Genomic DNA, 23,011 nt, shown 5'->3' with positions numbered 1-23,011 from the left:
GGGCATATTATCGCTGGTTCCCAATTGTTGTGATCGGGGTCCTTCTCAGGACTAGATTACTGTGGTGCAGGGATCCTCAGGAGGTAGGGGTTACGCTGGCGGCCTGGACCTCTGTACCTTTAACAGTACCTCCAGGATGAGGGATTAGTCAGGGCCCCAGCTTAGGGTCAGCTTAGGCCCCCTACCTCCAGTATTCTGTGACAGTGTGACATTTTCACCGACCAACTTAGTTTTTCTCCAGCTACCATGGATCCAGTAGCCGGTCTAGCTCAGCAGTTGCAGAGTTTGTCCATGGGGCTGGCGGACGTTAGGTCCAAGGTTTTGCATCCTCTGGAGCAAGCCGGACCAGAACCTAAAGTAGCTCTCCCTGACAGGTTCACTGGGGGGCGGGACAAGTTTTTTGTTTTCCGGGAGGCATGCAAATTGTACTTTCGGCTGCGGCCTCGGTCATCGGGCAGTGAAGAACAAAGGGTGGGAATTGTCATCTCGCTCCTACAAGGGGACCCACAATCTTGGGCGTTCTCTCTTCCCCCTAGCTCCCCAGTTCTCCAGTCAGTGGATAGGTTTTTCGCTGCTTTGGGACTCGTATATGATGACCCAGATCGGATCTCCCTTGCTGAGTCTAAGTTACGTAGGATTCAGCAGGGAGATCGTCCGGCGGAGGAATTCTGTTCGGAGTTCCGTAGGTGGGCCACGGACACCCAGTGGAATGACCCGGCTCTTAGGAGCCAGTTTTGTCATGGTTTATCCGACAAATTACAGGATGTGTTGGCACAGTATGACTCTCCCGCGTCACTGGAAGCCGCTATGGCCCTTGCTATTCGCGTTGACAGACGGCTTCGGGAGAGGTGCGGGATAACTCTACCCCCTGTAATGTCTCCACCTCTTACAAGGTCCCCTCATATGGTGGTTCCCCTGGTCAGTCCGGAGGAGCCTATGCAATTAGGAGGGACATCATTTCGGGGAAGGGGACCGGTGGTGCGCCATAAGACAGGAAGGTGTTTCCTCTGCGGGAAAAAGGGACATTTTATTGGGGGGTGTCCATCCCGCCCCTTGCTGAGTAAAGAGTCGTCGAAAAAACTGTTGATCCCAGGTTGTGTGGTGGACGGCAATCTGGGAGTAGGTATTTCGTCCCTAGGTTCGTCTCAGTTTCTCGTACCGGCGGAGGTGGTGGTGGGTACGAGAACTGAGAGGATATCTGTTCTTCTGGATAGTGGGGCCGGGGCTAATCTGGTTGATGCTCGGTTTGCCCGGGTTCAAGGTATGCGATTGAGTGAGTTGGCTAAACCCATCCCCATATTCTCGATCGATGCCAGGCCTCTCGGTCAGGGAAGTTTTTTGCAAGCTGTGCATGGTGTAAAACTTCAAGTGGGGGCAATACATAAAGAACTGTTGTCTTGCTACGTGTTGGAGGGTCTTCCCACTCCTATAGTGTTGGGCCTTCCTTGGTTAGCTAAGCATAACCCTGTTATTAATTGGCAAACCAGAGAGATAAGCCAATGGAGTAAATTCTGTAATAAAAACTGCATGAACACGGTCATCGGTGCGGTTACTCCTTGGGTCTTACCTCCATTTCTGGCAGACTTTGAGGATGTATTCTCGGAGAATGGGTGTCAGGAACTACCTCCTCATCGCGAGTATGACTGTTCTGTAAAACTGCTCCCTGAGGCCAAGTTACCTAAAGCTAGGTTGTATAACCTTTCTGGTCCTGAGAGGCAGGCCATGAAGGATTATATTTCTGAAAGTCTGGCTAAGGGGCATATTAGACCTTCATCTTCACCGGTGGCCGCGGGGTTCTTCTTTGTTAAGAAGAAAGATGGAGGCCTACGCCCTTGCCTGGATTTCCGTGAACTTAATCGGATTACGGTCCGAGATCCGTATCCGCTCCCACTTATTCCCGATCTCTTTAATCAGATCGTGGGCGCCAAATGGTTCTCTAAGTTGGATCTCAGGGGGGCGTACAATTTGATTAGGATGAAGGAGGGGGATGAGTGGAAGACGGCTTTTAACACTCCGGAGGGGCATTATGAGAACCTTGTCATGCCATTCGGTCTGACTAATGCCCCGGCGGTGTTTCAACACTTTGTTAATGATATTTTTCGCCACCTGGTGGGACAGTTTGTTGTCATATATCTGGATGATATCTTAATTTACTCGCCGGATCTGGTGTCTCATCAGGAGCATGTTAGACAGGTGTTACAGATCTTGCGGGATAATAAACTGTATGCCAAGTGGGAAAAGTGTGTGTTCGCCGTACAGGAACTCCAGTTTTTAGGCTTCCTGGTTTCTGCGTCCGGTTTTCGTATGGACCCTGGGAAAGTGCGGGCAGTTCTTGAGTGGGATCGGCCGGAGAATCTTAAGGCACTACAACGTTTCCTGGGGTTTGCTAACTATTACCGGAAGTTCATTCGTAATTTCTCGTCCGTGGTTAAGCCTCTCACAGACATGACTAAAAAGGGGACGGATTTTTCTAGGTGGTCTGACAAGGCTTGTCAAGCATTCTCCTCCTTGAAAAAATGTTTTGCCTCGGCACCCATACTCATTCAACCTGATGCGTCTCAGCCATTCTTTGTAGAGGTAGACGCTTCCGAGGTAGGGGTGGGAGCAGTATTGTCACAGGGTTCGTCCCCTGGTAAGTGGCATCCGTGCGCCTTTTTCTCTAAAAAATTGTCGTCCGCTGAGAGGAATTACGATGTCGGCAATAGGGAACTCCTGGCCATTAAGTTAGCTTTTGAGGAGTGGCGCCATTTTTTGGAGGGGGCAGTTCATCCGGTCACCGTCATCACCGATCACAAGAACCTGCTATATCTGGAGTCCGCTAAACGTCTGAATCCCAGACAAGCTAGGTGGTCATTGTTTTTTACCAGGTTTAATTTCGTCGTTACATATCGTCCTGGGTCTAAAAATGTAAAGGCGGATGCCTTATCTCGTAGTTTCCCTGGGGCCGGGAATACGGACGACCCGATTCCTGTTCTTCAGGAGGGGGTGGTGGTTTCGGCAGTATGCTCTGAGCTGGAGGAGGAGATATTGGAGGCTCAGGGGGACGCCCCTGTTGGACCTCCGGGGAGACTGTTCGTTCCAGATCAGTTGCGACAAAAGGTGATCGAGGCACACCATAACTCAGTTTTTGCAGGACACCCGGGGAGTAAAGCAACTGTGGATCTCCTCTCGCGTCGGTTTTGGTGGCCTAACTTACATAAAGAGGTGGTAACTTTTGTCGCGTCCTGTGGGGTTTGTGCGCGCTCTAAGACCTCACATACCCGTCCGTCTGGGGCCCTCTTACCTTTGAAGATCCCGGAGCGTCCTTGGACTCATCTGTCTATGGACTTTATTACGGACCTCCCTCCGTCTTCGGGTAAAACGGTCATACTCGTTGTAGTGGACAGGTTCAGCAAGATGGCACATTTTATCGCTCTTCCGGCTCTCCCTAATGCTAAAACTCTTGCGCAGGTGTTCATTGGGGAGATTGTGAGGCTTCACGGGGTACCCTCCGAGGTGGTGTCTGATCGGGGGTCTCAGTTTGTGTCCAAGTTCTGGAAGGCGTTTTGTGCACGGCGGGGGATGCATTTGTCATTCTCGTCGGCTTTTCATCCTCAGACCAATGGTCAGACGGAACGTATGAACCAGAGCTTGGAGACATATCTTCGGTGTTTTGTGTCAGAGAACCAGGAGGACTGGTCTTCTTTCCTACCTCTGGCAGAGTTTGCTCTCAATAATAGGCGAAGCGAGTCCACTGGTAAGTCCCCGTTTTTTGGGGCATATGGTTTTCACCCCCAGTTTTGTACTTTCAGTAGGGGGGGCTCTTCGGGGGTTCCGGAGGAGGAACGATTTTCCTCATCTCTCGCTTCAGTATGGAGAGGGGTGCTGAAGAATCTGAATACTATGGGGAACCGATACAAACGTATGGCTGATAGGAGGAGAGTGTCTGGTCCGGACCTAAGTGTGAACGATCAGGTATGGTTGTCTACCAGGAATATTAAACTTAAGGTTCCCTCCTGGAAACTGGGTCCCAGGTTCATCGGGCCGTACAGAATCAGTTCTGTTATTAATCCGGTGGCATTCCGTCTTGACCTCCCCCCTACGTTTAAAATTCACAACGTGTTTCACAGATCATTGCTTAAGAGGTATGTGGCGCCGGTGGTACCGTCACCTTTACCTCCCCCTCCTGTGGTTGTCAATGGTAACTTGGAGTTCCAGGTATCGAGGGTCATTGATTCACGCTTTAATCGCCGGTCCCTTCAGTACTTGGTTCATTGGAAGGGGTATGGTCCTGAGGAGAGGATGTGGGTTCCTGCGTCGGATATTAACGCAGACCGATTAGTTCGGGCCTTCCACACGACTCACCCGGATAAACCTGGCCCTGAGGGTCCGGAGGCCCCTCGTAGAAGGGGGGGTACTGTCACGGGTGTGTTGCCACGAAGATCGTCACGAGTACACAGCCTGACTTCTCGCAGCTGACTTGTTGGTGCTTTGTGTTTTCTCGGCAGTGAAGGAGTTAATTCTCTCTCTCTCTGGGCTAGCTGAGGTCCAGCCTCGCCCAGCTGCAATCAATGCTTCGTTAGTGAGACTCCTTTATATTCCTGCAGGTCTGTTTGTGAGGTGTCGGTGAAAGCTTTTCATTCAGACTTACAGAGCGGATCGTGGTGTTTGGAGTTGCTGAGATAAGTGTATTTGAAAGTGTTATTTCCCTTTCCTCGCTTTATCATTTATCTCCTTTCCCGTTGGTGTTCCCTCTGTTGTAGTTTTGTTGAAGTTGTATGCAAGGTGGTTTTGGTTTTTCCCTTGTACTGTCTCGTTCGTCTAAATACTGTGTGTGGGCATATTATCGCTGGTTCCCAATTGTTGTGATCGGGGTCCTTCTCAGGACTAGATTACTGTGGTGCAGGGATCCTCAGGAGGTAGGGGTTACGCTGGCGGCCTGGACCTCTGTACCTTTAACAGTACCTCCAGGATGAGGGATTAGTCAGGGCCCCAGCTTAGGGTCAGCTTAGGCCCCCTACCTCCAGTATTCTGTGACAGTGTGACAAAACCATCTCGATTGAGTTCAGGTCTGGTGACTGTGGAGGCCAGATCATCTGGCGTAGCACCCCATCACTTTCCTTCTTGGTCAAATAGCCCTTACACAGCCTGGAGGTGTGTTTGGGGTCATTGTCTTGTTAAAAAATAAATGATGGTCCAACTAAACGCAAACCGGATGGAATAGCACGCCTCTGCAAGATGCTGTGGTAGCCATGCTGGTTCAGTATGCCTTCAATTTTGAATAAATCTCCAACAGGGTCACCAGCAAAGCACCCCCACACCATCACACCTCCTCCTCCATGCTTCACGGTAGGAACCAGGCATGTAGAGTCCATCCGTTCACCTTTTCTGCGTCGCACAAAGACACGGTGGTTGGAACCAAAGATCTCAAATTTGGACTCATCAAACCAAAGCATAGATTTCCACTGGTCTAATGTCCATTCCTTGTGCTCTTTAGCCCGAACAAGTCTCTTTTACTTGTTGCCTGTCTTTAGCAGTGGCTTCCTAGCAGCTATTTTACCATGAAGGCCTGCTGCACAAAGTCTCCTCTTAACAGTTGTTGAAGAGATGTGTCTGCTGCTAGAACTCTGTGTGCCATTGACCTGGTCTCTAATCTGAGCTGCAGTTAACCTGCGATTTCTGAGGCTGGTGACTCGGATAAACTTATCCTCAGAAGCAGAGGTGACTCTTGATCTTCCTTTCCTGGGGCAGTCCTCATGTGAGCCAGTTTCTTTGTAGCGCTTGATGGTTTTTGCAACTGCACTTGGGGACACATTCAAAGTTTTCCCAATTTTTCGGACTGACTGACCTTCATTTCTTAAAGTAATGATGGCCACTCGTTTTTCTTTACTTAGCTGCTTTTTTCTTGCCATAATACAAATTCTAACAGTCTATTCAGTAGGACTATCAGCTGTGTATCCACCAGACTTCTGCACCACACAACTGATGGTCCCAACCCCATTTATAAGGCAAGAAATCCCACTTATTAAACCTGACAGGGCACACCTGTGAAGTGAAAACTATTTCCGGTGACTGCCTCTTGAAGCTCATCAAGAGAATGCCAAGAGTGTGCAAAGCAGTCATCAAAGCCAAAAGTGGCTACTTTGAAGAACCTAGAATATAAGGCATATTTTCAGTTGTTTCACACTTTTTTGTTAAGTATATAATTCCACATGTGTTAATTCATAGTTTTGATGCCTTCAGTGTGAATGTACAATTTTCATAGTCAAGAAAATACAGAAAAATCTTTAAATGAGAAGGTGTGTCCAAACTTTTGGTCTGTGTGTGTGTGTGTATGTGTGTATATATATATATAATCAAAAAAAGGAAACAAATAATATAAATGTATTCATTGATAAAAAAGAGAAAACAGACAACAAATCATGCATAATATTATGGATACATGAATGACTATATAAGATTAATATTATTTATTGTTATAGCTCCATTTATTCCATGGCGCTTTACATGTGAAAAATGGGTATACATAGCAAAAATAATTAGAATAATCTTGAACAAAATGAGTAACCGACTAGTACGGGAGGAGAGAGGACCCTGCCCACGAGGGCTCAGTCTACAAGGGATGGGTGAGGATACAGTAGGTGAGGGTAGAGCTGGTCGTGCAGCGGTATAGTGGAGCGACGGTTGCTGCAGGTTGTAGGCTTGTCGGAAGGTTCCTTTTGAAGATTTCGACGGTAGAAGAGAGTCTGATGTGTTGGGGTAGAGAGTTCAAGAGTAGGTGGGATGCACAGGAGAAATCTTGTATGCGATTGTGTGAAGAGGAGATAAGAGGGAAATAGAGAAGGAGATCTTGTGAGGATCGGAGGTTGTGTGCAGGTAAGTACCAGGAGGCTAGGTCACAGATGTATGGAGTAGACTGGTTGTGGATGGCTTTGTATGCCATGGTTAGGGTTTTGAACTGGAGTCTCTGAGTAATGGGGAGCATGCGAAGGGATTGACAGAGGGGAGAAGTCGGGGAATAGCTGGGGGACAGGTGGATTAGTCGGGCAGCAGAGTTTAGGATAGATTGGAGGTGTGCGAGAGTGTTAGAGGGGAGGCCACAGAGCAGGAGGTTGCAGTAGTCGAGGCGGGAGATGATGAGGGCATGCATTAATGTTTTTGCAGATTCGTGGTTGTTACAGGTCCGGGTGGTAGAACCTCTGTGCCGCGGTGCAAGGAGGGACCCAGAGGGGCGTAACTAAGTATCAACCCGAACCGACCCTGGTCGGACGGCGGCTAACGACTCCGTGACCAGGGAGGATCCGGGCAGAGGGACCAGGTGCTACTCTGGGGACGACCTTGTAAGAGAGCAGGTGGCTCCCACGGGTCAGATGGCTGGAACTGACCGGTATGATGGATGGACACAGCAAGCAGGCAGAAGTCTCTGGTTAACGGACAGGTGGTCACGGTACGTGACAGCAGAGCAAGTAGTAGTCTCTAAGTTTACCAGGCAGGTGGTCACAGCAAGTGACGGCAGAGCCTCCAGGTAGGCTAGAAGGAAACAGGCGGGTGCTCCCAGGTGAGCGGGCAGACAGACAAGGCAGGTAACAGGCAGGTAACAGGTGAGTGCTCCAGGTGAGCAGGCTGGCAGGCTCGGCAGGTATCGGGCAGATAACAGGCTGGCAGGCAGGACGAGGAGTCAGGCTAGCAGCGGGACCTGAGGGCTGAAGCAGAGATAAGAAACTGTGCAACAACTTTTGCTCGGGCACCTCCATTTTGGAGGAGGTGCCTTAAATATGGGAGGGCCTCCGGCTATTGGCCGGGGACTCCTTAGGACGGCGTGCGCGGCCCCTTTAAGAGAGAGGGAGCGCGCGCGCCCTAAGCACAGTGCCCGGGAGAGAACGCGTGCCGGCAGCAGCAGGAAGAGGAGCGCAGGAGGACGCCGCACGGGGAGCTGGGAGGTGAGAGGGACGGCGTCTCTGCCTGGCAGGAGGCCGAGATGCCGATGCTACAGTACCCCCCCCTTTACGCCCCCTCTTTTTTAGGCTGGCAGGAAATTTTTCAAGGAGAAGTGGGGCGTGGATGTTCTCCCTGGGTTCCCAAGTTCTCTCCTCTGGGCCAAACCCCTTCCAATCCACCAGAAAAAAGGTTCTCCCTCTTACCCTCTTGGTGGGCAGAATATTCTCTACCTCAAAAACGTCCTCAGCAGTAACCGGAGCAGGAGGAGTACCTGAATTATTGGAGAAAGAGTTAAAGACAGCAGGTTTGAGGAGAGATACGTGGAAGGAGTTGGGAATGCGTAGGGTGGGTGGAAGCTTCAACTTGTAGGCCACTGGATTGATCTGTTTAAGGACCTGAAATGGACCGATGAACCGAGGGCCCAGCTTGTAGGAGGGTATTTTGAGCCGCACATGTTCGGAGGAGAGCCAAACCTTGTCTTCCGGACGGAATTGAGGCAGATCCAGACGTCTTTTGTCAGCAAATCTCTTCATCCGCTCGGAAGACTGAAGAAGTGCGGACCTAGTATTCTCCCAAATAGTGGAAAAGTCACTGACCAGGGACTCCGCAGCAGGGTTGTCCACAGAAGCGGAGACGGGAAACGGAATCCGGGAGTTGTTGGCCATAGACAATAAAGAATGGGGACTTGGAAGTGGATTTGCTCTCATGATTGTTATAAGAGAATTCGGCCCATGTTAGGAGGTCCACCCAATCAGTATGGTGGACATTGACAAAGTGCCGGAGGTAGCTGGTAAGGATCTGGTTGATCTGCTCTACTTGACCATTGGACTGAGGGTGGTAAGCGGAGGAGAAATCTAGGGTGACATCCAGCAACTTACAGGTAGCTCTCCTGAAGCGTGAGGTGAACTGAACCCCTCGATCCGACACGATGTGAAGGGGTAGGCCATGGAGACGAAAGATATGGTGAAAGAAGTCTTTAGCTAGCTCAGATGCAGACGGGAGACCAGGCAGAGGAATGAAATGGGCCATTTTAGAAAAGCAGTCCGCGACCACCCAAATGACTGTACAACCGGCTGAAACAGGGAGATCGGTAATAAAGTCCATAGCGATATGTTGCCACGGGGCAGCAGGTACGGGAAGAGGCAGGAGCTGATCGGCTGGTAAATGTCTGGGAACTTTATTGCGGGCCCAAGATGAACAGCCTGAGACGAAGTCTACCACATCTTTACGCAGGGTAGGCCACCAGTAATGCCGGGTAATGAGCTGGAAGGTCTTCTTTTGGCCAGCATGGCCAGCTAGTTTAGAAGAATGGCCCCAGCGAAGAACTTTCTCACGGTCTGGAACTGCTACAAACGTCTTACCGGGTGGAAGACAAGTTACATCCAAGGGGGCCACATTCATCACCTTGGAGGGATCGATGATGTGCATAGGCTCCTCCTCTTGATCGGAGGACAGGAAGGATCACAAGGCATTGGCTTTGACATTCTTGTCCGCCGGGTGGAAATGCAGGATGAAGTCGAAGCGAGCAAAAAACAAAGACCACCGGGCCTGACGCGGATTGAGTCTTTGGGCATTCTGGAGATATGCCAGAGTTTTGTGATCCGTATAGATGATCACCAGGTATAGAGCCCCCTCAAGCAGGTAGCGCCACTCCTCCAGCGCCAATTTGACGACTAGCAATTCTCTGTTTCCTATGGAGTAGTTGCGCTCAGATGAGGAGAAGATTTTGGAGAAGAAGCCGCAGGTTACCATTCTCCCGGAAGAAGATTTTTGGGTGAGCACCGCCCCGGCTCCGGAGGAGGAAGCATCAACCTCCAGGTAGAATTGTTTATTACAGTCAGGACGGTGCAGTACAGGGGCAGAGGAGAAGGCTTGCTTTAAGGAAAGGAAGGCCTCCTCGGCTTCGGGCGACCATACCTTGGGATTTGCTCCCTTACGGGTGAGCGCAGATATGGAAGCCGTCCGGGACGAGAAGTGTGGAATGAAGAGACGATAGTAATTGGCGAAGCCCAGGAATCGCTGAATCGCCTTCAACCCCTCCGGACGGGGCCACTTTAGGACAGCAGAGAGTTTCTCGGGATCCATTCGCAAGCCTGTCTGGGAGATAACATAGCCTAGGAATGGAAGAGAGGTCTGTTCGAAGAGGCACTTCTCGTATTTAGCATAGAAGTGGTTCTGCCTGAGCCTAAGCAGGACCTGACGAACATCCCTCCGGTGTGTGGGAAGATCCGGAGAGAAGACCAAGATGTCGTCCAGGTATACCACCACGCAGGAGTAAAGAAGATCACGGAAGATGTCGTTGACCAGTTCTTGGAAGACGGCAGGAGCATTGCAGAGACCGAATGGCATCACACGGTACTCATAGTGACCGTCCCGGGTATTGAATCCCGTCTTCCACTCGTCTCCTTGCCAGATACAGACCAGGTTATATGCTCCACGTAGATCCAGCTTGGAAAAGATCCTGGCGCCTTTAAGGCGATCAAACAACTCGGAGAGGAGTGGCAGGGGGTATTTATTCTTTATCGTGATCTGATTGAGTCCTCTATAGTCAATACAGGGGCGTAGCGAGCCATCCTTTTTTTTGACAAAGAAAAATCCGTCTCCAGCCGGGGAGGTAGACTTCCGGATGAATCCCCTAACCAGATTCTCTTCAATGTACTCAGACATGGCCCGGGTTTCGGCCGCAGACAATGGGCAAATACGGCCACGGGGTGGAGTGGCACCAGGTCGATCGGGCAATCATATGGCCTATGAGGTGGCAAAGTCTCTGCTTCCTTTTTACTGAAGACGTCAGCATAGGGCCAATAAGGAGCCGGAAGACCGGGTAAATCAGCTGGGGTAGGTGGTGGATGAACCGGACGAACCGGAACCAGGCAGGTCTTGTGGCAGTCCGGCCCCCACCGGAGTACCTCACCGGATTGCCAGTTCAACACGGGTTCATGTGTCTGGAGCCAAGGTAGGCCTAGCAATAGGGAGTGAGAGAGTCCGGGTAGCACATGGAAGGAGATTTCCTCAGAGTGCAGCATTCCCACCTGCAGGGTTATGGGTTCCGTAACGAGCAGGATGGTCACCGGAAGGAGTCTTCCATCCACGGAGGCGACTGACAATGGTTCAGCCAGAGACTTGGTGGGAATACGGTGTTTCTCAACCAGGGACTGGGAAATGAGGTTTCCAGCATCTCCAGAATCCAGGTGGGCGAGTTCAAAGTGACGGTTCCCTCCCCAGGAGATGGAGACAGACAAAGTCAGGGATGGAGAGGGCTTACTTTTGTCTAGGGTGACCTCTCCGAGCGGTCCTAGACACTGGAGTTTCCCGGCCTCTCCGGGCAGGAATGGATCAGGTGCTCCTTACTGCCACAATAGAAACAGCTCCCCTCAGCTCGGCGTGACTCTTTGCGAGATTTGACCATCTTGGTCTGTTCAATCTGCATGGGCTCGGGTGAGTGCGCCCGGGGTGTGACAGAAGAGGAGACAGATCTCTGGAAAGTAGGAGCAAGGCAGGGAAACCTTCTCTCATGGGTGGTCTCCTTGGTGCATTCTTGAAACCGGATGTCAATCCGGGTAGCCAGCGACACCAGGTCATCCAGGGTGGTAGGAATGTCCAGACCGGCGAGCTCGTCTTTAATCCGACCGGAAAGGCCCTCCCAGAAGACGGACACCAGGGCCTCGTTATCCCAGGCAAGCTCAGAAGCGAGGGTGCGGAACCGTATGGCATATTGGCCCACGATGAGACTCCCTTGGCGGAGACGTAGCAGAGAGGAGGCTGATGATGTCTTACGTCCCGGTTCATCGAAGACTTTCTGGAAAGCAGTGAGGAAAGATGACAGGTCGGACACCAGGGGATCCCCTCTCTCCCACAGGGGATTTAGCCAAGCCAGTGCCTCCCCAGTGAGATGGGATATGATGAATGCCACTTTGGCCCGGTCGGAGATAAACTGATGTGCCAAGAGTTCAAAGTGCAGGGTGCACTGGTTTATGAAACCTCGAGCCAAGGCGCGGTCTCCACCAAAATGAGGCGGTGCAGAAAGCCGGGGACCGGGGCCGGATACCATGGTATTGGTGGGCAGCGGAGCTGCCGGGGTGCGAGTCGTGCAACTAGAGGTGAGTCCTGGTGGAGCAGTCAGTGTGTCCAGGCGGGAGTTGACATTCCGCAGGTGGTTCAGGATGGATTCCTGTTGGGATCTCTGACGGGAGACTTCGTGGTATAGGTCAGAGAGCGAGGGAGCTTGGGTGCCACTGGGTTCCATGGCCCGAACAAACGGTTACGGGTCCGGCTGGTGGAACCTCTGTGCCGCGGTGCAAGGAGGGACCCAGAGGGGCGTAACTAAGTATCAACCCGAATCGACCCTGGTCGGACGGCGGCTAACGACTCCGTGACCAGGGAGGATCCGGGCAGAGGGACCAGGTGCTACTCTGGGGACGACCTTGTAAGAGAGCAGGTGGCTCCCACGGGTCAGATGGCTGGAACTGACCGGTATGACGGATGGACACAGCAAGCAGGCAGAAATCTCTGGTTAACTGACAGGTGGTCACGGTACGTGACAGCAGAGCAAGTAGTAGTCTCTAGGTTTACCAGGCAGGTGGTCACAGCAAGTGACGACAGAGCCTCCAGGTAGGCTAGCAGGAAACAGGCGGGTGCTCCCAGGTGAGCGGGCAGACAGACAAGGCAGGTAACAGGCAGGTAACAGGTGAGTGCTCCAGGTAAGCAGGCTGGCAGGCTCGGCAGGTAACGGGCAGATAACAGGCTGGCAGGCAGGACGAGGAGTCAGGTTAGCTGGGGGACCTGAGGGCTGAAGCAGAGATAAGAAACTGTGCAACAACTTTTGCTCGGGCACCTCCATTTTGGAGGAGGTGCCTTAAATATGGGAGGGCCTCCAGCTATTGGCCGAGGACTCCTTAGGACGGCGCGCGCGGCCCCTTTAAGAGAGAGGGAGCGCGCGCGTGCCCTAAGCACAGTTCCCGGGAGAGAACGCGCGCCGGCCGCAGCAGGAAGAGGAGCGCAGGAGGACGCCGCACGGGGAGCGGGGAGGTGAGAGGGACGGCGTCTCTGCCTGGCAGGAGGCAGAGACGTCGATGCTACAGTGGTTGAGGAAAGTGTGGTTCCGGGAGATGTTTTTGAGTTGGAGTTGGCAGAAAGTGGGAAGGGCTTGTATATGTGGTTTGAACAAGAGATCGAGGTCCAGGGTTACCCCCAGGCAGCGAGCTTGTGGGACTGGGGAGACTGGGCAGCCATTGACTTTGATGGATAGGTCAGATGGTGGGGTTGAGTGAGATGGTGGAAAGATGATGAATTCAGTTTTCAGTATATCATATAAAAAGGTAAGTATGTAAACTTAATAATGTGATGTAAGATAAAAATCTGATTGTTGTAAGATGTGTGTGGGTGTTTAATGTGATACCATTAATAAAAGCAATATACGAATGAGTAAGTGTAAAAACAAAACAAAAAACAAACAAAAAAAACATTTTTGTGTATATAAGAAGTGTAACAGTGAAAGCTGAGAAATGATTGGGACGTGAAAGAGAGAGATTATCTAAAAAAAAAATAATAATAATGGGAAAGTAATGAAAAAGATTAAAAATAACAAATAATGAAAAAAAAAATAGAATAGCTACTATAAAAAAAACAAACAAGAAAGATAAATCTTCATTGATGACCCTCAAATCCACTGAACTGAATGCATATTAAAAATCCATCTGGATTCCAGATGGAGTAGCTCACTCTGATGATCAGTGTCAGATATTGGCTCGGATCTTCTGTAGGCCAGTAATACGTAAACCGCGTGCTTTACCAGCGTGAAAATGTAAAAAATGAGAAGCTACAGTGGATAAGGTTTTAACTTTGGCTAAATTAATATTAGAGACATGTTGTGGATACGCCTCCGCAATTCTTGAGAAGTCTGCCCCACATAGACCTTGGAACAGGGACATACCAAAGCATAAATAACATTACGAGTATTGCAATTGACAAAATCCTGAAGGATATATTGTTTTTGGTCAGTTGGACTAATAAAAACTGTGTTGAACCCATAAAATGACAAATATTGCCCTCCTACAAAAGCTTGTATGAATTTTTGTGATGGGACTGGATAATGGCTTCTAACCAAACGATCTTGCAGATTTGGTGCTTACTACCTGTCAGCAAAAGGGATATCAGGTAGAAGATTAGACACTTTGATGTCTGTTTTAAGAATACTCCTGGTTTTTTAAACAATTTACAAATAGATCCCCCCTGATTGTTGTATGCGCAGTAATGAATCTCAAGTGATTCTGTTGTTGTCGAAGAGGAGGATTAAGTAAAGAAGTATGTGATTTAGATCCTATCTTCTGATATGCTTGTAAAATAACAGATTTCGGGTAACCACGATCAAGAAACCATGTGGTAAGAGAACAAACTTCTTTCTGAAATTCCACAGTTTCATAACAATTGCGTTTGTTCCTGGAAAACTATCCAATTGGAATTTATTTTTTTCAAATGATGTGGATGAAAACTCTGTTAAAGCAATAAGCTGTTGATTGCCGTGGTCTTCCCATGTAGACTAGTGGAAAGGTGATCTTCCATTTTGGTGAGTTTCAGGTCCATAAAACCAGCTGAAAGGGAAGAGGTATTATGTGTGAGACGCAGTCTACTACGTCTGGGTGTGCGCCTCCAGTAGGTGTACACTTCCGAAAATGATGCACGACAGAGCACACATTCACTCTGTCGGCACCATTATAGTCTATGACTCTGTCGGCGCATACGCCCGAATCCCGTTTTGCTGCGGGCGGTTCGAATGTAAGCCCCGACGGGACAAAACGCAATGTGAAAGCACCCTTAGAGCAGAAAAAGATTGTGGAAAAAAAAATCAAATAAAATATCAAAGTACAAGCATGTTGCAGTCATGTATTAGTAAACTTCATATGTTGCTTTGATTTTAGGGTGGATGAAGTGAATTGGTCTCATTGGAATCAGAATCTTGGCATCATTAATGAGGACCCTGGGAAGAATGATACTTATCAATATTATGGTTTTTCACAAACCGTGGGACGTCTTCGGAGAGGTAGGCATATTCAGTATTGCATAATTTGTGTAGGTACATTTGTGAAGACACTGGGTCTTCCGTGAGCGTAATACTACTCAGACAACACAGGGTGAGGCTAAAAATGTGTGACAATACTTTATTGAACCACCAAATGGACAATAATCACATAGAACAGTCCCAGAAAATACCCAAGATGGTACAACATTACACAGTCTCACCCTTCCACTGGCTCTTCGGGGATAGAACGGCTGCGACTTTGGGACTTCCGGGGCCAACTACCTCAACCAGTGGCCCCCCGCTTCTGGCGGGCCCCCATAGAGAAAAGGTAGTGGCAAGCTTAGGAAGCTAGCAGTCCATCGAGGTACAAGGCCAGGAGGCCCAAGGGTCCCACCCTGGCCTCTCCAAGAGTTTCCATGGGGTCAGATGACCGACTGATCCCAATCTGGCTTCTCCAAATGTCTTCATGGGTTCCAGGCGACCGGTGATATCACTAGCATACATTTCTTCATTCGCCTGGGCCAGCATATAGACTCAGGATTCTGACTATCTTATTCAGAAGTGGTATGCAACCATTAATATTCTTGGGACATATGTTAATAACATTCAGGGTTATAGAAATACTGGTCTTGACGAGCCACAGAAATATACATACATTTAGAAGTCAACACAAACACAATAGTGTATTTCTCTTGGCTTAACAAATCGAATCGTCTGGCTGATTAAGATTATAAACTGTATTGTCACAACTTTCTATTAATTTAAACTTTTAGATGGTCAAAGATTTTGATAACTTGCCTTCACCTCTATTCATGCTTGTGAGGTCATTGCTTTATTAGCACATTGTGACTTCAGTTCGCTTAATGGATTATTTCTATTGCTATTAGCATGGCTTGATCCTAGGAGTAAATTATCCATCAAACAATCCTCTGACAACATTACAACTTGGCTCCAAATGAGCAGATTGTTAATGCATATACTGTGTTTAATGGATGAGCATTTCAGCATTCAAGTAGAGTTCATGGCAATGGCTTCATCTGGGGTTAACATTTGAATAGAAAATGTTTGTAGAAATTGCGTATACTGGTCTCCTTTTATACAATGCTATTGTAGTGCAATGTATCATACAGATTTGATATTGGTAGTTGCTATATAAGGAAAAAATATATAAATACTCTGTGTGTGTGTATAGGGATATTAACCTCTTCCCGCCACAAATACATTTTTCATTTTTGTTCTTTGTTTTTTTCCTCCCCTTCTTCCAAGTGTCAGAACTTTTTTTTTTTCAACAAACTGAGGGCTTGATTTTTGCTGGACAAATTGTAGTTTTGATTACACCGTTCTTTTTACCTTACAAGGTACTAGTTAATTATTATTATAAACGGCCTTCAGCTCGATCTCGAGCCATGGTGACTTGATGGATGAACGCTCTGTGGGAAAATCGATCTTGTGCAAGTTAAGATAGGTCCACCAGGGTCTTCTCCGTCGTTATCTTGATTGTATGAAGCCATGGTGTTGCTGGTCTTCCTCTCCTCCTTGTTCTTTCTATTCTTCTGACCTTGATGGCCTTATCCAGTGATTTGCTCTCTTTGTATGATGTATCCAAAGTAGGTCATTCCCTTATTGTTACGCTGGGATCCTCCTCTTTGTGGCTGAGATACTGTCGCTACTTAATGCTTCCACTGCTCAATAATACCATTCACAGTTGATTGTTGAATATTTAGGAGGGATGAAATTTTAGGAACCGACTTGTTACTACAGTGGCGTCCTATTACAAGACCTCAACCATATTCAGTGAGCTCTTTAGAATGACCCTTCTTGTCAGTAATGTTAGTAAAGATAGATTGTGCGGCTAGGAATTTGACTTTATATAGCTGTAACAATTGGACAGAATTTAATTATTAAAAGATGTCACAATACTTTTGTCTATATAGTGCATCTCCTAAATATTCACTGAAGCTTCTTTAACTCAATGTGTCGGTCTTTATGCTTTGTAGATCGCTGGTCGGTGGTAGTACCTCGAGTGGTGGAACTAAACAAAGCGCCTCCTCATCCTGATGATGTCGTCGTTCCACTGGAACATATGCAACATGTAAATCCAAACTACCAAAGACATGGGTACTCGCAAAACTGGAAGAAAGATGAAACCCACATTTAATAAGGTTCCTTCATTTCAGCCTTCCAAGTCCCTTTGTGCCTATAGACATTGATATCAAATTGGAAACAGAGGTCCATCTCCATCTGTGCTGCTAATCGATGTCTAGAACTTTGCACTTTTGCACAAATGTTTTATATATGCCTGGATCAGAACTGTAAACCAATATTTTATTTAATTTTTCATATTTTTTTGTAACTTTTAAGGATATTTTAATGTTACAATTTTTCACAACACTGTAACAGTTTTTTTCTATGAGATACTTATATAGCTACATATTGTAATTGTTTTAACTACCTTTTTATGTACATTTCATGCTATAAACATGTATTATACATGGCTTCAAATCATTGTCTAATACTCTAGGAATCCTAAGATCCACTTACACTGCCTGATGCGCGGCATTAAATGAACTCCATCCGGCGATATGTTTTCTGATGGGCGGTCATTTAATAGCCTGTTTGCACAGTCCGACCCTACTTCAGAATGATCTGTAATAGTCTAATAGATCATTTAGTTTGCTTAGGCTGCCATTGTTCTCGGCAGCACATGTTCTCTTTAAAAAGGACTATGCACTGCCGAGAAACGCTCATCCGTTGGGTGACTGCACAATTATTGTGAAATGAGTGTTCCTAGAAATCCTCAATCACAATAATCATGCAGTGGTGTAAATGCACCTTTAGAAGTATATTAAAAGTACGCAAGAATATGAAGCCTTAATGTTGTATGACTGTAGCATATTTTCCCTTTCTAATAATCTCTAGTTATTTATGGAACATTGCTTCTAAATGCATAGCAGCTCGTCATTCTTGGCATCTACCAGTCCCATAGTATTTTATGGTGTTCTTCATAGTTTGTCATACAGGTCTACCCGCAGGGCCCAGCTTTTTACTAACAGTGTTAATGTTGCATATTAGAATACAGGGGACATAAGGAAACCGAGAGTCGTGGTGCAAAAACAGCTTGATGAGGTCCATCCACCAGCTTATTTGCAATTTACATTTTCTGAGATTTGAGATTAATATTGACTGTAAGAATGTTTGCCGGAGAATGTTTCCTGGAGAGATGCAAGTAAAATTCGCAGGTTGGTGCTAGGAGTCAGCACATTGAAGGTTCATGGAAATAGGCGGTATCAGATTTGGAATTTAGAATGTTGAAATTATCGTGCATTATGGATTACTTAAACCCACCAACATTTCTTAAAGACTTTTATTTTATTTCACTCCAGCACAGTCTCTGTGTCATTCTCACAGGGTCACAGCACAAACACTCAGTGCTTGGTCAGTTATTTTTCTTGCTCACCCCTCTTGAAAGCAATGTGCTGCTATAGCGTGTCTGGCAATCTTGGGTACTCCGGTTGCCTGCCCAACCAGTTCTCATGTATTAGTTACTTGCATGTAGGTATCAGTCTCCTTGCATTCTCATTGTTGGCAAAACATCTTCTCTCACAGACATCAGCATATTGAGTTCCACTAGAGTAGCTCTTCTCCTCACTTCTTATGGGTGGCAAATCTTTGCCGATTATGTGGATGCAATCTTCAATCACAGGAATAGTCCTTTTTGCTCAACTATGGTGGCATTCCTTGCCCTCTCTGAAGTGGAGGTACAGTGCCTACAAGTAGTATTCAACCCCCTGCAGATTTAGCTGGTTGACACATGCGGAATTAACTTGGCATTGTGACATTTGTACTGGAGATCAGCCTGGAAGTGGGAAATGCACTGCAGCAAATTTTTTTTTTTTTTAAAACGTTAAAAGTTAATTCAGAGTGTCATTTATTATTCAACCCCTCAAACCACAAGAATTCTGTTTGGTCCCCCTAAAGTATTAAGAAGTAGTTCAGGCACCAAGAATAATGAACTTCACATGTGTGGATTAAAGATCTCTTTTGCCAGCCTTTTCTGACTATTTAAGACCCTCCCCAAACTTGTGAACAGCACTCAGACATGGTCAACATGGGAAAGACAAAGGAGCATTCCAAGGCCATCAGAGACAAGATCGTGGAGGGTCACAAGGCTGGCAAGGGGTACAAAACCCTTTCCAAGGAGTTGGGCCTACCTGTCTCCACTGTTGGGAGCATCATCCATAAGTGGAAGGCTTATGGAACTACTGTTAGCCTTCCACGGCCTGGACAGCCTTTGAAAGTGTCCTCCCGTGCCGAGGCCAGGCTTGTCCGAAGAGTCAAGGCTAACCCAAGGACAACAAGGAAGGAGCTCCGGGAAGATCTCATGGCAGTGGGGACATTGGTTTCAGTCAATACCATAAGTAACGTACTCCACCGCAATGGTCTCCGTTCCAGACGAGCCTGTATGGTACCTTTACTTTCAAAGCGTCATGTCAAGGCTCGTCTACAGTTTGCTCATGATCACTTGGAAGACTCTGAGACAGACTGGTTCAAGGTTCTATGGTCTGATGAGACCAAGATCGAGATCTTTGGTGCCAACCACACACGTGACGTTTAGAGACTGGATGGCACTGCATACGACCCCAAGAATACCATCCCTACAGTTAAGCATGGTGGTGGCAGCATCATGCTGTGGGGCTGTTTCTCAGCCAAGGGGCCTGGCCATCTGGTCCGCATCCATGGGAAGATGGATAGCACGGCCTACCTGGAGATTTTGGCCAAGAACCTCCGCTCCTCCATCAAGGATCTTAAGATGGGTCGTAATTTCATCTTCCAACAAGGCAACGACCCAAAGCACACAGCCAAGAAAACCAAGGCCTGGTTCAAGAGGGAAAAAGTCAAGGTGTTGGAGTGCCCTAGTCAGTCTCCTGACCTTAACCCAATTGAAAACTTGTGGAAGGAGCTCAAGAATAAAGTCCACATGAGACACCCAAAGAACCTAGATAACTTGGAGAAGATCTGCATGGAGGAGTGGGCCAAGATAACTCCACAGACCTGTGCCGGCCTGATCAGGTCTTATAAAAGACGATTATTAGCTGTAATTGCAAACAAGGGTTATTCCACAAAATATTAAACATAGGGGTTGTATAATAATTGACCCACACTTTTATGTTTAAAATTTAATAAAATTCAACTGAGCAACATAACTTTTTGGTTTGTAAGATTTATGCTTCTGTTCATAAAACCTACTCTCGTTTGCAGTTTGAAGGCTCTAACTTATTTGCATCTTATCAAACCAGCTAAATCTGCAGGGGGTTGAATACTACTTGTAGGCACTGTATATTCATGCAGGTGGGTTGGTCTCCCACGTACGGGACAAACTACATTGACAGCCGTACCTGCTGGATCTATCAGCTTTGCCCATTAGTGGCTGTGGATGCTCTCTGTATACTCCAATGGGCATTGGTGCCATTCTATTGATGGTCCCACACTGCCCCCTAACCCAACAGTGTCACCAGAAACTGTATTAACTCTAAAAGCCCTCTGCACAATCCTCGCTCCTAAAGAGCGACACCTCAGACCCTCTAACCACTACCAGTGGCATTCTGTCTGGCACTATCTGATGAGGAAATTTCCTCCATTAAAGAGAACCTGACATATTGAAACTGCAGTCCAATTTGCAGGCAGCATGCTATAGAGCAGGAGGAGCTGAACATATTGATTGTATATTTTTATGGGAAAAGATTTAGTATAATCTTGTGTTTTATTCATTTAAACCTCTTCTCATTTTTGCCTTGTGAGTCAATTGGGTGGTCTTAATCACTGATTGACAGCCTTCCTTGTGTAAGTGCACATTCTAATCCATGATTATGACCACCCACTTGACTCAAAAGCCCAAAACTAGCAGACATTTAAATGAATAAAGCAAAAACTATATTGAATCTTTTTTCCATAAGAATAACAATATCTCAATCTGCTCTGCTCCGCCTGTTCTATATCATGCTGCCTGCAGATTGGACTTCATTTTCAATGAGACCGGTTCCCTTTAAAGGTGGCATTCACTCTCATCATTCTCATCACTTAAGCGGTTTTCTTGCATTAGTTTCTCATCACGTCGCACATCTGTCACACCAACATAGGCCATTCAGGCTGTTCACAGTAGTACGAGCAACACGTGGCCTGGCGCTGTTGTGTGGAAAACTAGCCATACTACTGCCGCCACTCCCGATGCCTGTTATTGATTGCAGTGCTGATGTCAAGTCAACAGCCACTGCAGCCAATCACCGAGCTCAGTGGCATATGTCATCAAGTTGTGATGAGCCACTGAGATCAGTAATTGGCTGCAACCTTGAGCGCAGCAGCAGAGACTCCGCGTTGGATACGCTCCTTTATGCACCAGAGCCCAGGGGAAGCTGCAACTCTAATTTTACATACACTGAAACTGTACTTAGAATTTTTAGAACTGTAGACTGGTAATAAAAATACTAATTCCAAATGTGGTTTTGGGGCTTTAGCTTTCATATAATATGCAATTAGTACTATAATACGCAATTAGTACTTTCATGCATGCAAGCTTTTGCTTTTCATGTTTGTGTGTGTAAACAATGGACCTTTTGTAATAATGTCATCTGCCTTATGTATAGTGATGATGTATTAAAACAGATTTTCATCTGTCAGATATGATTGTTTTACTAACATTCAACTGATGAATTTTTTGTAAAACGTGAAAAAAAAAATCATCTACTAGAAAATCAGAAGTCAGAGCAACCAAAGTTTTGGTGATTTATTATTTTTACCTACAGAAAAATGTGTATTTTTCTAATCAAAGTGATAAAATTAAAGCTACGGTTGTCTCTTTTGGATTAGTTGTTGGGATGCTAATAGTTTTACTATCACTTTGCTAACCTAACATGACATGGCCACCCAGATAGAACACAATAATGCCAATATCTCTGTAAGTAAAAGAAACCGAATTACCCGACACTTGCCAACACTTGACTTCTGCTTCATTAATGTATGATCAGTATTACATTTTGTTTTTGTTCTTTTCCAGTTCTGTCATTAACGACTATTATTGTGCGTATGATTACCTTAGCTCATAGCAGTCATTCACAAATTGGCTTATGTAAGTTTAGTCTTATTTCGTCCACGTTCTTTTAACTTTAACTTGTAAATTGTTCTTTCTCCAATCAATGTATTGCATAGTGTTTGAATAACTCTGACCATGACTTATCGCTAGGAAAACATAAAGGATTGGTACTTTGAAATCTTAAGATTCCTTTACTGCCAATTGGCCAAACGAGAATTTAATAAAATGTTCATTCCCTCTCCCTGGCTCATCTAAATCGGGAAGCGATCAGCACTTGTTTGACGGCCGATTGGATAATTTCGAAGCCTAAAAATGATTGTTGTCAGCAGTACATCATCCTGTGTAAACGGAGATGTGCTACCGACAACATGCAAAATATATGGGGGATGAACAATTATTTCATTGCTTAATCAGTCCCCAACCTTTTTGCATTGCCCCTTGTGACAGGACTTTATATGGGTGTCTATCAACTTTTGGTCGAATAGCGCTCCTCATAGGCCGACATCTGTCCTTGTAAACATGCTCGATATTTGTTACACTTACCCTATCTATGGCCAACTTAATGGCATGTTTCTCATCTATACTGTATGTCAATTTGGTATATACTACACCTATATAAATTGTATATTTATTTTAAATAAAATAATGCCAAAATATTTGCATGTTTCCTTTTGGAGAAGGTAAAATCATTATTGTATCTATTATTTTCATGAGCCCACAAGCTTGAAAAATAATAAATGTTATCTATTAGAGCAAGCCATACTGTTGCAGGGCATAGTCTATCACTGACTGCAATCCATCTTGAAACCGTTAGCATTGCCTTGTTTTCTTATGGCGTTCTGCTTTTCAAAAAGATCCTAAAAAATTAAGCCTTTTCTAAATGAAGTTCTTTAGCACGTTCCTGTCCGGCTGGGACTGAAGATATCTTGGCTCTGTGAGAGAGTCATGGAGTCCAATGTATCCCTTCAGAATTTGGAGAACTGTTTGGG

General features: G+C 46.6%; 1 protein-coding gene across 1 annotated transcript in view; it reads left to right on the top strand.

Moving 5' to 3' along the window:
- TRPV4 (transient receptor potential cation channel subfamily V member 4) overlaps positions 1–22,678 on the top strand; it is a 207,092-nt gene extending 184,414 nt beyond the window's left edge. Inside the window, exons 15-16 of the mRNA XM_073672732.1 lie at positions 14,835–14,956; positions 16,933–22,678. Coding sequence (XP_073528833.1) covers positions 14,835–14,956; positions 16,933–17,093 — 283 coding nt within the window. The 3' untranslated portion in view covers positions 17,094–22,678. The remainder of the gene's footprint in view (positions 1–14,834; positions 14,957–16,932) is intronic.
- The last annotated feature ends 333 nt before the right edge of the window (positions 22,679–23,011 follow it).

This window comes from Phyllobates terribilis, unplaced genomic scaffold, assembly GCF_046119375.1.
Source record: "Phyllobates terribilis strain yellow unplaced genomic scaffold, ASM4611937v1 Scaffold_1__5_contigs__length_1240528914, whole genome shotgun sequence".
NCBI classification, from domain to species: Eukaryota; Metazoa; Chordata; class Amphibia; order Anura; family Dendrobatidae; genus Phyllobates; species Phyllobates terribilis.
This window is presented reverse-complemented; position numbering and strand designations above follow the sequence as displayed.